Here is a 10831-nt window from a genome sequence, read left to right on the forward strand (position 1 = left end):
GGCAACGTGCTGTTGTCTTTCCTGGCGTTAATGCCTGAGAAATACCCCTCAAAAACTTCTCATGTCCTGAACAGTGGGGTCACCACACCTCTGGGGCTGAACTGATGAGTGCCAGAGGAGGTTCTGTGTTTGGCTGAGGGGCTGTAAATTAGACCCCAGGGTCTCCAGGATGGACCCCAAGGCCTGAGGGTCTAAAATCAGGATTCTGAAGCCGGTGGCCACCTCTTCACACTCTTTCCTGGAGCAGCTGCCTCCGGAATGGCTCAAAGTCCTCGGGCACTGTGTCTGAGAAAGGAGATATGATTAAGGTCAGAAGAAGTGACTCCCATGAGGGCAGGAGAGGTCAGGCTGATCTCCGTCTGGAGCCTCACCATTGCATCGATACTGGAGATTGGACCAAATGATGTTTTCTTGGGAGAAGCAGAATACACCAAGACGCCCCCCTCGCATGGATGTGTCAATGATCACCCCAGAATCGGCCACTAGCTGGGAACCCTCATAAAGCTTCACCCTGTCCAGGATAGGGGTGTCCATTGGTGCTAGGGTGCCAGTGGACACTGTGCCACCATGACCTGGCCCTGTTCATCCCCAACCCCCCTTGGGCTCACCAGGCCTGAGAGAAGGGAGGTGGGGAAAAGGGAGGAAGGAAAGGGGAGGGAAGGGGGGTGCTTTTCTCAGGCCTGGGGCCCCTGGCTCTTTGTCCAGCCCCCTTTGCATCTCAAAGCACCAGCCGCATTCCAAGCGAGGATTGGGTTGCCATGACGATGAGTACAATGGGCTGGGGGGTGAAGTCACCAGCTTCCCAGGCTCTAGTCCACCCCCCCATCCCCTGTCCTGGTGCCCCGCAGCCCCAGGCACCTTAAAGGGGAACCAACCCAAGTCCCTGCACTCTGGGCTCTTGGCCATTGCCCCTCCCTTCCCTGCCATCCCCACCAAATAGGAAATGCAAAGTTGTGGACAGAGTGCTGAACTGAGAAGCCTCAGCCTCGCTACTAAGAGGTGTGGAGTCTGGGTTTCCGTAAGCTCTTCTGTAAATGATGATCCCTTCCAGGTCAGACACTTTGATGAGGCAGGTTCTGGGCTGTCCCAGTGATGGGGCTGGATGTGATGTGCCTCTCCACAGACTGGCCTGGGGTTTGGAGGCTCCCAGACGCACCCTCATTTTACAGAGGGGAAAATGGGGCACAGAAAAAGAAGGACTTGCCCAACATTGCTTATAGGTCCTCGGCAGCACCAGCACCAGAGCCCAAGCTGCCTGATGTTAGGAAGAAAGCAGGGCCAGGACAGCAAGTCTGTGGTGAGAGGGGAGGTAGAGAGAAGCGGTCCCGGTCCGGGCCCAATGGCATCAAGGCACTGAGTAGAGGGGAGGTCACTGGGGAGTCCCAGCTAGAGGTGAAGGGAAGGCTGGGCCTGGGGTCCCTTGGGAGGGCTCAGCCCCTCCCCTCACCGAATGTAGCCAACTTGAGGCCGGTGCAGCAGCTGCCAGCGGTAGGAAGTCTTGTCACGCCAGCCTACATTTCGTGGGTCAGTCCACAGCAGCCGTACCTGATCAGGGGTGTGACCTGTATGCCACAGGGCATTCCTGAGGTGCTCGCCTGGGCCAGACACTGATGTCACTGCCTAGGGGGCATCGGCAAACACAGTGGGTCAACCCCAGGACCCGACCGAGGGAAGACAGCAGGTTGGTAAGTGCAGGTGGAAAAGGGAGTCAGGAGAATATTCTGGAGCCCCAGGGAGCCAACCTCCAGGCCAGATGTCTGGGTAAGAGGGTTCCCCCTACTCAGGCAGTGGGGGAGGCCCCAGGGTTGGTGGGGGAGCCTTTGGGAAAGGGCCCTGGATTGGGGAATCTGGGCAGCTGCGGGACCTTGAGCTGTAGCCCGGGCTGGGCAACAGCCCGGAAAGGTGTGGCCTGCCAGTAGGTCTGCTCCGTTTGCTTCCACATGACCACGTAGAAGCGGCCGCTGTCCTGATAGCTGAAGAGAAAGCCTGCGTAGTCATCATCAGTCACTGTGTTCACATGGAAGGTGCCTTCAAAGTCCACACCGTTGAAAGCTGTATATCCTGGGGGCAGGTGGGTGGATGGGATCAGAGTCAGGGGCAGCGAAGCTACTGATGCCCATTGTGGGGTGGGGATGGGAAGGGACGCCTGCTAAATGTGTGGCTCCATCCTCTGCCTGTAGGACCCCTCCATTGGGAAGTCATTGAAATTGTTGAATTGGGTGTGCCTTACATACCAACTGCCAGGCCGGGGTCACTGTTCATGGTCTGAACGATTTCCATGCCCTGGTGGTATGCAGTAAAGACAAAAGCCCTGGTCCAGGTGTGCTGCCCTCCTTAGGCCCTGCTTGCTAGTCTGGCCTGACAGCACCCGCCCAGCCCACTGCCCTAGTACCTGGTTGAGCACGACCCAGTTTGGGTCAATCTGAGCATCACCCTCAGGATCCAGGACGACGGTCTGATAGGCCCGAAAATCCGTGAGGGTTACCTCTGCACTTTCAGGGCACACGTCCAGGGGGTCAACCACTGCATCATTGTCAAAATCATCCTCACACACATCACCAACGCCATTGCCTGGGCAGGATGAAGCCAGGTCCTCAGGAAGGCCCTGGCCACTGCCAGTAGCCAACACTTCCACCTCTCGGGCCTTGAGATGTTGACCTCTCTCCACCACCCTGCCTTCCCTCACTCCCCAGCAAGGCCTGCCACTTCTCCCTGAGCAAAGCCCATGCCAGCCCAATCCTCTGAGGACTCCAGCCTTACCATCTGAGTCCTTCTGATTGGGATTAGGTACCAGGCGACAGTTATCAGGACCAGGAGGCATGTAATCTGGGACACCATCATTGTCATCGTCCCCATCACACTCATCTCCAAGTCCATCATTGTCTGAGTCCAGCTGGGAGCTGTTGGGCAGCTGTGGGCAATTGTCCTTAGTGTCCTGATGTCCATCGCCATCACTGTCCAGAAAAAGGCACCTAATAAAGGCTTTTAAAGGTACCACATCCTTCCCCACTCTTCTGCTTAGGAGTCTCTCTGGGGTTTACCCTGCATTCAGCCAGACCCCTTGCAGTCAGCCAGATGAGGTGAAGGTCCAGCAGTAAGAATGGAAGGTAGACTATGGGAATGACCTGCTACTCGATAGTAGTGGAGAGTTAAAGTTAGATCCTAGAGGGAATTGAGAACATACTAGAGGAAAGTAAAGTATCCCCTAACTTGCCATCTCTTGGCCAAAACCCTACCTGTCTTCATTGGTGTCACAGACATCCCCCACCAGGTCGCTGTCTGCATCTGTCTGAGAGAGAGGGACCCGTTCTCACCATCTCCTCTTGATAACTCTAAAGAGGGTGACCTGACCACTTCCCATCCAAAGGGCTGGGCTTCATCCACCAGTCACCCCACCCCTTCCCTGCCCTCTCCATTCCCCTGTACCTGGGTGGGATTGCTCATTTCAGGGCAGCTGTCGCAAGCATCTCCCACCCCGTCCTCATCCCTGTCTGTCTGTAGGGGGTTGGGGACTTTAGGGCAATTGTCCAATCCATTGGGGATGCCTAGAAGATATGCAGGTAACACAAGGTTATCACCAGAACGAATCACTCTGTCTTCTAGGTTGGTGAAAGCCCTGAGCTCTATCTCCCATCCAGAGGACAGCTGGTCAGGAAATCTGCCTGTAGCTTGTCTTATCCTCTTGCTCACTCCCTGCCTAACCCCACACCCTCCCTCACGTTCCCACTGACATCTGCCACAGGTAATCTCTCACCCAGGCTGACTTCCCCCAAGCATTGCCCTTCCCGAATTCTCAGCCTCCCCGCTTCATTCCCACCATATCCAAATTCTTAGAGGTTTCCCAGCACGCGCCACCCCCCCCAGCCCCAGGCCTGCACCATCCCCATCCACGTCGTTGTCACAGGCATCCCCTTCCCCATTGCCATCTGTGTCTTTCTGGTCATTGTTGGGAACGTTGGGGCAGTTGTCACAGGCATCACCAAATGAATCTGTATCTGAGTTTTGCTGGTCCTTGTTGGGAAACAGCCGGCAGTTGTCCTGAGGTGGGAGGGAAAGAGTCAGGCCTCCCTTGAACCACTGGCCACCTCGCATCTTCCTCATCCCTGTACCCTTGTCTACAATCACCACTCCTGTGATGACCCACCTGCTTGGCTCCGTCCCACCCACCCAACTTCCCTGTAGTCCGCCTCATCGTGGGCACCAAGTTTATGGCTCCCTAACGCGGAGTATTAGGGCCCCTCCTCAGGAGCTGCCAGTGGCCAATGGAGGACAGGGTTATGGGACAAGGCAACAGCGTCACAGAGAAGCTGGAAAGGTCAGGACATCTGGGAGCCACCTCAACATTCTTGATCCCGTCCCCGTCAGCATCATCATCACACTGGTCCCCCACACCGTCGTTATCAGCATCTTCCTGCCCAGAGTTGGGTGTCAGAAGGCAGTTGTCCTAAAGGTCAAGGGGAGGAAATGGATGGATGAGTTCTGTCCTATCCCAGCCTGGGGTGCCCTATCCTGCTCACTTGCCCGCCTGCCCCCAGCACCTGCTTGCAGTGTTTGTTGTTGTCCATGCAGGGCAGCGCCTGGTCCGGGTAGCCATCAATGTCTGTGTCGGGTCCACACACATTCCCGTTCCCAGCCCAGCCCACGTTACACTGGGGCAACACAAAGGGTGGGAGTTAGTGGTCTGGGCTGGCTCCCCACACCCCACCCTCTTCAGGCTCTATTTTCACCAACCAGTTTCTGGGCCTGGGCCCACCTCCCTTTCCCATGCAAGCCCCCATACCAGTCCCTAAACATGGTCACACACACACCCCTTTTCTTCCAAGCCCCAGGCCTAGCTCACCGAGCAGGACACTGCACCATTGCGTTCAAAGAGACAGTGCGCGTGGACATGGCAGGGGCTGTGGGTCGGGCTGTGGCAGGTCCGGGCTGGGAAGCAGCCCTGGCTCTGGTTGCCCAAGAAGCCCAAGCGACAGGGACCACACTTGAAAGAACCCTAAGAGTAGGGAGGCTGTGTCTCAGGAAGGAGGGTCAGCCCACCACAACCAGCAACATCCCCATCCCCTGAGGGGTGTAGGAGGGACCCTCACAGCTAATAGGACAGGTCCATTACTTATCTCCTTTAGGTTCTCCTCACAACTTTTTAAGGAGGGTAATAGCCCCATTTCTCAAGCGAGGATGCTGAGGCTCAGAAAAGGTAAATAACTTGCTAAAGGCCATGGCTAGTAAGAGGCAGAGTCAGAATTCCAAACCGGGTCCGTGTTGAACACCTACCACATGTAATGTCCTAGGGAAGGAGGAGGGGAAGCAGGAAATCTGAAGAGGGGGTTGCACATTCCCACCACCCAGACACTCAGGTGTTCAGCTCACCACAGTATTGGTGCAGATGGAGTTTGGGTCGCAGCCACCATTGTTACCATCATTGCATTCATCAATATCGTTGCAGACCTGAAGGGGCAGACTTTGGGTAGAACCAGACCTACGGTGGGTCTCCTCAGATACAGGAGAGAGCACTGGTGTGGCTTTATCTTTGAACATGGACATGAAGCCCAGACCGAAAACCAATGCGAAGCTGGCAGATGAGCCAGGAGCCTCATCCCATTTATCACAAGGGCTCCACATCCAACCCAGAAGCCCCCCGCCCCTGCAAAGCCAAGATCTTTTGTCCACGGACTCTACCCAACCTGACCTGTTTGCTAGCCCGGGCGTAGTCGATGCCCACACCAGACACCCGTGTGCCTTTGTAGCCTCGGGGACAGGCTTCACAGTGGAAGCCAGGCATGGTGTTGACGCAGCTGGAGCCCGGGAAACAAGGGTCCGCGTGAGCACACTGGGGACCAGACGAGAAGAGGTCAGGCCCCTGCCTGTGATCCCAGGACCACTGTTCCTGGTCTCCCTGTTTGCAGGCCTCCCCTCCCCAACCTCATCTATGCTCTGATCCCACCCCCAGCCTCCTGTGGGTTCCCTCCTAGCCAGCCCTCTCAAAATGCCCCTGCCACTCTCCCAGCTCCTTCCCTGCGTGGCCCTGCAGTCTTCATCCCAGACTTGTCTCCCTCCCTTCTCATATGTATTTTCTGGTCTCCAGCCTCTCCTAAACCCAGGGTTCCTCTGCTTCTGACCAACATTCACCCCACCTTCTTGGGCCTCTCCTAACTCCCTCACCCCAGCTTTCTGTGCCCTTCCAGAAAGGGTCCTCACCCACCTCATTGATGTCTGTGCAGTGGGTGCCGTTGCCCTGTAGGCCAGGGGGGCAGGGCCCACAGCGGTAGCCGGGGTACTCATACACTTCCATGCAGTCCACGCCTCGGAAGCAGGGGTTGGGGCTGCAGTGGGAACGCTGTTCATGGAAGCCTGGGTGGGGGGTGGGCACAGTCAGAGTCACCTAGAAGTCACCATTTAATTCACCAGAAGTGGAGGCCAAAGCCCTGGGGTGGGGAGCACACTGATGCCACCTGGAGCCCTCCCCTACTCTCCTACTCACCGCACACCTGACACTCCATGATGGTGTTTCGGATCAGGGACATTTCTTTCACCTGGTAGACAGAAGGATGGGGCGGAGTCAGCTCTTGGCATCTGCCACCCCACCCCAGAATCAGCGCCACCCTTCACCGGCCCACTAAACCTGGTCTCGGATGTCATCCCGCAGCTCTACCAGGATCTGGTTGAAGAGGGTGAGTTGGGTGACCAGCGCCTTGGTCTGCTCCCCTGTCAGGGTCCAGGGTGCAGAGAGGCTCAGAACTGGGGCACCAGTCCCGGGCCCTCTCTGGGTAATAAGCCAGGTGCTGCCACTGCTGCCCACCCATCTTTAAACCCCACCCCATTCCTGGCGGAAAAGGACTTAGTTTCAGGCAGCTGCTCCTCCCCCACATCCTCATGCCCCTTCACCTCAGCGAGGCCTACTCACCTAGGATGGAGTGCAGTGCGTTGGCCACTAGAGAGGACAAGAAAACACAAAGGGTGGACATGTGAGGAGGGGCCTGGCTGGTAAGGAGGAGGGAGGGAACAGGAACAAAGGGCTGGAGTCTTGGAATAAAGATGTGGTGTCGAATGGTAGGAGGGCAGTGGTGATGCGCAAGCAGCACCTGCCCCCTCCACTGGATGAGGGTCCCTCTAAGGGAGCCGCCTCACAGATAGTCGAAACCCAAATCCTCCTGTTCCTGGGCATGGTAGTGGCAGAAGGGATCCAAGTGAGAGGTGACCCGAAGCAGGGCCAGGGCCCCAGTACATTCCATTTCCTCCCTCCCAAGCTTCCACCACAAGAGCTCTTTGAAATATCTGGGAGAAGTGGACATTTTATTTAGGTAAGAGCCTCTGAGCATCCCTGTTAGAGAGACCAGGCAGATGGGCAGTGCTTAGGGAAATGGCTGGTAGGTGACAGATGCCAGTGGGAGCTAAAAAAGACTCAAGACCCTTAGCTCGGTCAACCAAGAAAGACCAAGCAGCTAACTTCCTCACCCCCACGCAGAGTTCTTCAGAGTTATATTCTTTTTTTGGATCATTTTATTTTTCTGGCCACCCTGGTAGGTGGGATGACCTTAAAGGAGATTTTTTTGACCCACACCTCCTGCTGGGATGGTATTATTTGGAGATCATAGAGTCGGAGGTGAAGGAGATTTGGGGTCACAGAGTCAGAATCCCCAGGAATAGGTGAGCCGAAAGAACTGCTGTTAAGGGGGAGGGAGGTCAAGAGGATGGGAGGGACCTGGGGTCCAGGATGTCAGCTAACAGAAGTCTGTGTTACCTGCACTGTGGATAGACTCATCCCCCTGGAACGGACACTCACTCAGGGCTCCGACCCGGGCCATGGACCCGCCCAGAATCATTTTCATAGATTCCACGAAGCCCTGGGGGGACAGAAACAGAGTAGGGTGGGAGGACCTACCAATTCTTCCTCCCACCGGTGCAAACTGTTTCACAGACACTCAGGGGGTCCTCCTTTCCTGCTCACCTGCATCCTCAAATAAGCCTTCTGTCCCGTCCTAATCTCCAGCCCACTGACTTCCGCTGGAGGAATGGGGGCCAGGGCCGGAAGGCCAGCATGCTGGTCACCCAGTTTGCAGTCCACATAGAGATGCAGGGCAGGGCTGGGTCTGGACGGACCTCGGAGTCGCAGGAGAGCCGTGTGTGTGCGCCCGTCAGCCAAGCCTGCTTGCTGTAGGTTCACTGCATGGACTTTGCCATCTTCCCGCTGGTACCGCACCAGCACTGCCCAGAAGGGGAGGTCAGTATGCGCACCGTCCCCCATCCCATCTCCCAGCTGAGAGACGGGATGGATCAATTCTTCTGAATACCACATCTCTAGGACTATCATTCCTTATCCAGCTATGTATCTCTCAACACCTTGTACATAATAGGTACACGAAAAATGTTTTCCAAATTGATTCAAAGACTAGGACTTTCTTAGTCTTCAGTGTCATCAGATCACTCTCTCCCGTTAGGGTGGCAGCTGGTTCTGTACCCACTGAACCGTCCCAGTGATCTGATCCCTGGGACACAGGGATCTGAACTGTCTCCCCTCCCCCCAGGCATTCCCACATACAACTCCCATTCCTACAGATGCCTCACCCTATTGTTTGGGTGCCTGGCCTCCTGAGGCACCTCCTAAGCACCAGGTGCCCCTGGTGCCTGGACACAGCCTGATGGGTCCACGGTCCCCACTGGAGCCCAAGGAGAATTAAGAGGGATCTGAGAGTGGGGCTGAGGAAGAGTGCTCAAAGGGGTCACCACGGCAGGAAAGGAGATGCCCACCAGTCACCTTTGTTGATCTTGCCCACAACAGAGGCCTCCAGCCATCGTGTGTTGTCTTGGCGAGAGTAGAGGCCGAAGAGGACACCACCCTGCTTGGGGGGCAGGCGGAAGGTGGACAAGAGATAGATGTCCCCAGCAGTGAGCAGGGCTGTCCGTATCTTCTCCACCACAGCTACCATCTGCCGGGACTCGCCCACAGTCAGCAGGTCAATCACTGGTCACGCAGGGATGATCAAGGTCAGAGCCCTGTCAAATGCTAAGGCCTGCTCTCTCCTCTGAGCCTTCGGGGGTGGGGCATCCTTCATCACCACCCGACAGTGTTAGTCACCTCCTGGAAATTCAGCCCTTGTCGCCATCAGAGGACAAGGCATTGTGCCTTCCTTACTGCCACTCTGGGAACCAGCAGGCCTGAGGCTCACTTGGAAATACAGAAACAGCACCCCGCAAACTTGAGATGCTCCCACCAGGTGGCGCAAAGGAGTCACTGTGTTGATCCCAGGCAGGAGTAGCACCTGGTGCCCACAGCACAGAAATAGGAAGGCAGTTTCTCTTTACACGGCTGGGTTTGGCTCATTCCACACCCTAGTGCCCCTCCTCCCATCCTGGGGGTTCAGCATGCTCGCTCTGGATGAGAACAGCTGCTCACTGAAGGCTCCGACCCTCCTACTGTCTGGCTCTCTCCTACAGGAACGTACGACCCAGCTCCTCTGCCTCCTGCGTCCTGGCCAATCTGTGGTTTCCCTTCCAGCCAGCAAAGAATCTGTGCCTGTGTCATCTGCTCCAGCTACCTCTCCCACAGCCACAGGCCCATCCTACCACCAGACCTCCAGGAGGGCCCAGACCTCTCGGTCCCCACCCCCCCATCCCGTTCTTAGGTAGCCAGGAGCCCAGGGGTGAAAGAAGCCACCTTTGAGCTGCTCTCCCAAACCCTGGGGTGCCTGGGGTTGCTCAGACACCAACCCAGCCAGGCAGCCCTAGCTAGCATCCAGCTCCTGAGTCCTCTGCCCTGGCCAGCTCCCACTCATCCACCACCTTCTGGTGTCAACTCCTCCCCAAAGGGCCATAATTTCATCAACTCTTCTCTCTGATTCAGTGTCAGGACTCTCCCCTCTCCTTTTGCCCACATGCTCCCTGCTATTAGGCTGGGGGCAAAAGGGGAGGAGGCAGAGAGGGGGCTAAGAAGATTGGTACAGGCTTACCCTGCAGGTCCTGACTGGCAGATGTGAAAGTGCAAAGGAGGAGAAGAGCCAGGGCCCCCCGAAGTTCCTGCGTCTCCATGCCGCTCAGCCGGCTCACTACCCCTGGCAGGCAGGCGGCTGGGAGGGGAAAAGGCTAGGCGGAGAGCAGGAGCGGGGGGGCGGAGGGACTGGAAGGGGGAGTTGAAGGGGGGGCCGGCAGGCGGTGAGGGGGGGGGGCTGAAACAAAGAGCTGCCAATCACCCTGGAGGCATACCCAGCTCCGGGAACCAGGGGCACTGGGGAAGAGTCCTGGAGGCCTCCTTGCCTCCTGCCTCTTCCTAATGGTGCTCTCCCCCAGGTGCCTCCCTCTCTCCCGGCATCTCGCTGTTGGGGGCTGCTACCGAATGCTACTGTTTTCTGGAAGCCACAGTTGGGGAAGGCAGGAACCCTTGGCGGGGCAGTGCCAGACAGTGGGCATTATTCCACAGCTGGCATGAGAGAATTCCAAGGGAGTGGCCGAAACTAGCTCGCTGTAGTGCCCAGGGGATGGCCGCATGGCATGAAGTTTGCTGCTCGGATAGAGCAAGTGCTCTTTATTGGGGGAGCGGGGGCATGACTTGTGCTTGCGCCTCCGTTTTTCCCTCATTCCTAGGAAAACTTCGAGTCTGGAAGCGTCCGCTGGGAACTGGAGGGAGAGTCTAAAACAGTGGTCAGTGAGGTTGAAGAAATCAGGAAAGAGGAAAGGGACACCAAGGACAGGAGTAGACCAAAGGACAGGCCAGGGGCCGGGGGCCAGACTGGGAACACTGGGGGTACCGGCGGACAGGCCGTGACCCGGATGAAGCAGAGGGGCGCCTCTGTTCCCGTTACCAAGGCAACAGCCCGCGAGCCCCACCTCCCCTTCCCCC

The 10831-nt window shown here is 56.9% G+C and overlaps 1 protein-coding gene across 1 annotated transcript; it reads right to left on the minus strand.

Annotated features, from left to right (window-relative positions):
- Window positions 1-14: 14 nt before the first annotated feature.
- On the minus strand, window positions 15-10792 carry THBS3 (thrombospondin 3). The gene is made up of 23 exons (XM_079929302.1): window positions 9945-10792; window positions 8753-8959; window positions 7946-8202; window positions 7739-7841; window positions 6902-6928; window positions 6620-6702; window positions 6479-6530; window positions 6200-6348; window positions 5687-5827; window positions 5368-5445; window positions 4841-4993; window positions 4539-4649; window positions 4337-4444; window positions 3879-4038; window positions 3427-3545; window positions 3237-3289; window positions 2761-2954; window positions 2393-2571; window positions 2235-2283; window positions 1865-2061; window positions 1448-1620; window positions 372-511; window positions 15-285 (listed from the first exon to the last, which is right to left on the minus strand). Exons 1-23 carry the CDS (start codon window positions 10021-10023, stop codon window positions 227-229), a joined length of 2871 nt encoding a protein of 956 aa, XP_079785428.1. The 5' UTR covers window positions 10024-10792; the 3' UTR covers window positions 15-226.
- Between the last annotated feature and the right edge of the window lie 39 nt (window positions 10793-10831).

This window comes from Stenella coeruleoalba (genome assembly GCF_951394435.1).
Source record: "Stenella coeruleoalba genome assembly, chromosome: 1".
In the NCBI taxonomy this organism is placed as follows: domain Eukaryota; kingdom Metazoa; phylum Chordata; class Mammalia; order Artiodactyla; family Delphinidae; genus Stenella; species Stenella coeruleoalba.

Excerpts from the sequence above, each read along its gene's own strand:
- THBS3 (XM_079929302.1), bottom strand. The coding sequence starts at position 10,023 with ATGGAGACGCAGGAACTTCGGGGGGCCCTGGCTCTTCTCCTCCTTTGC. Across the intron at positions 8,203-8,752 it reads TGTGGGCAAGATCAACAAAG|TGCTGGTGCGGTACCAGCGG; the intron begins GTGACTGGTGGG and ends CCTTCTGGGCAG. Across the intron at positions 6,349-6,478 it reads CATGGAGTGTCAGGTGTGCG|GCTTCCATGAACAGCGTTCC; the intron begins GTGAGTAGGAGA and ends CCCCCCACCCAG.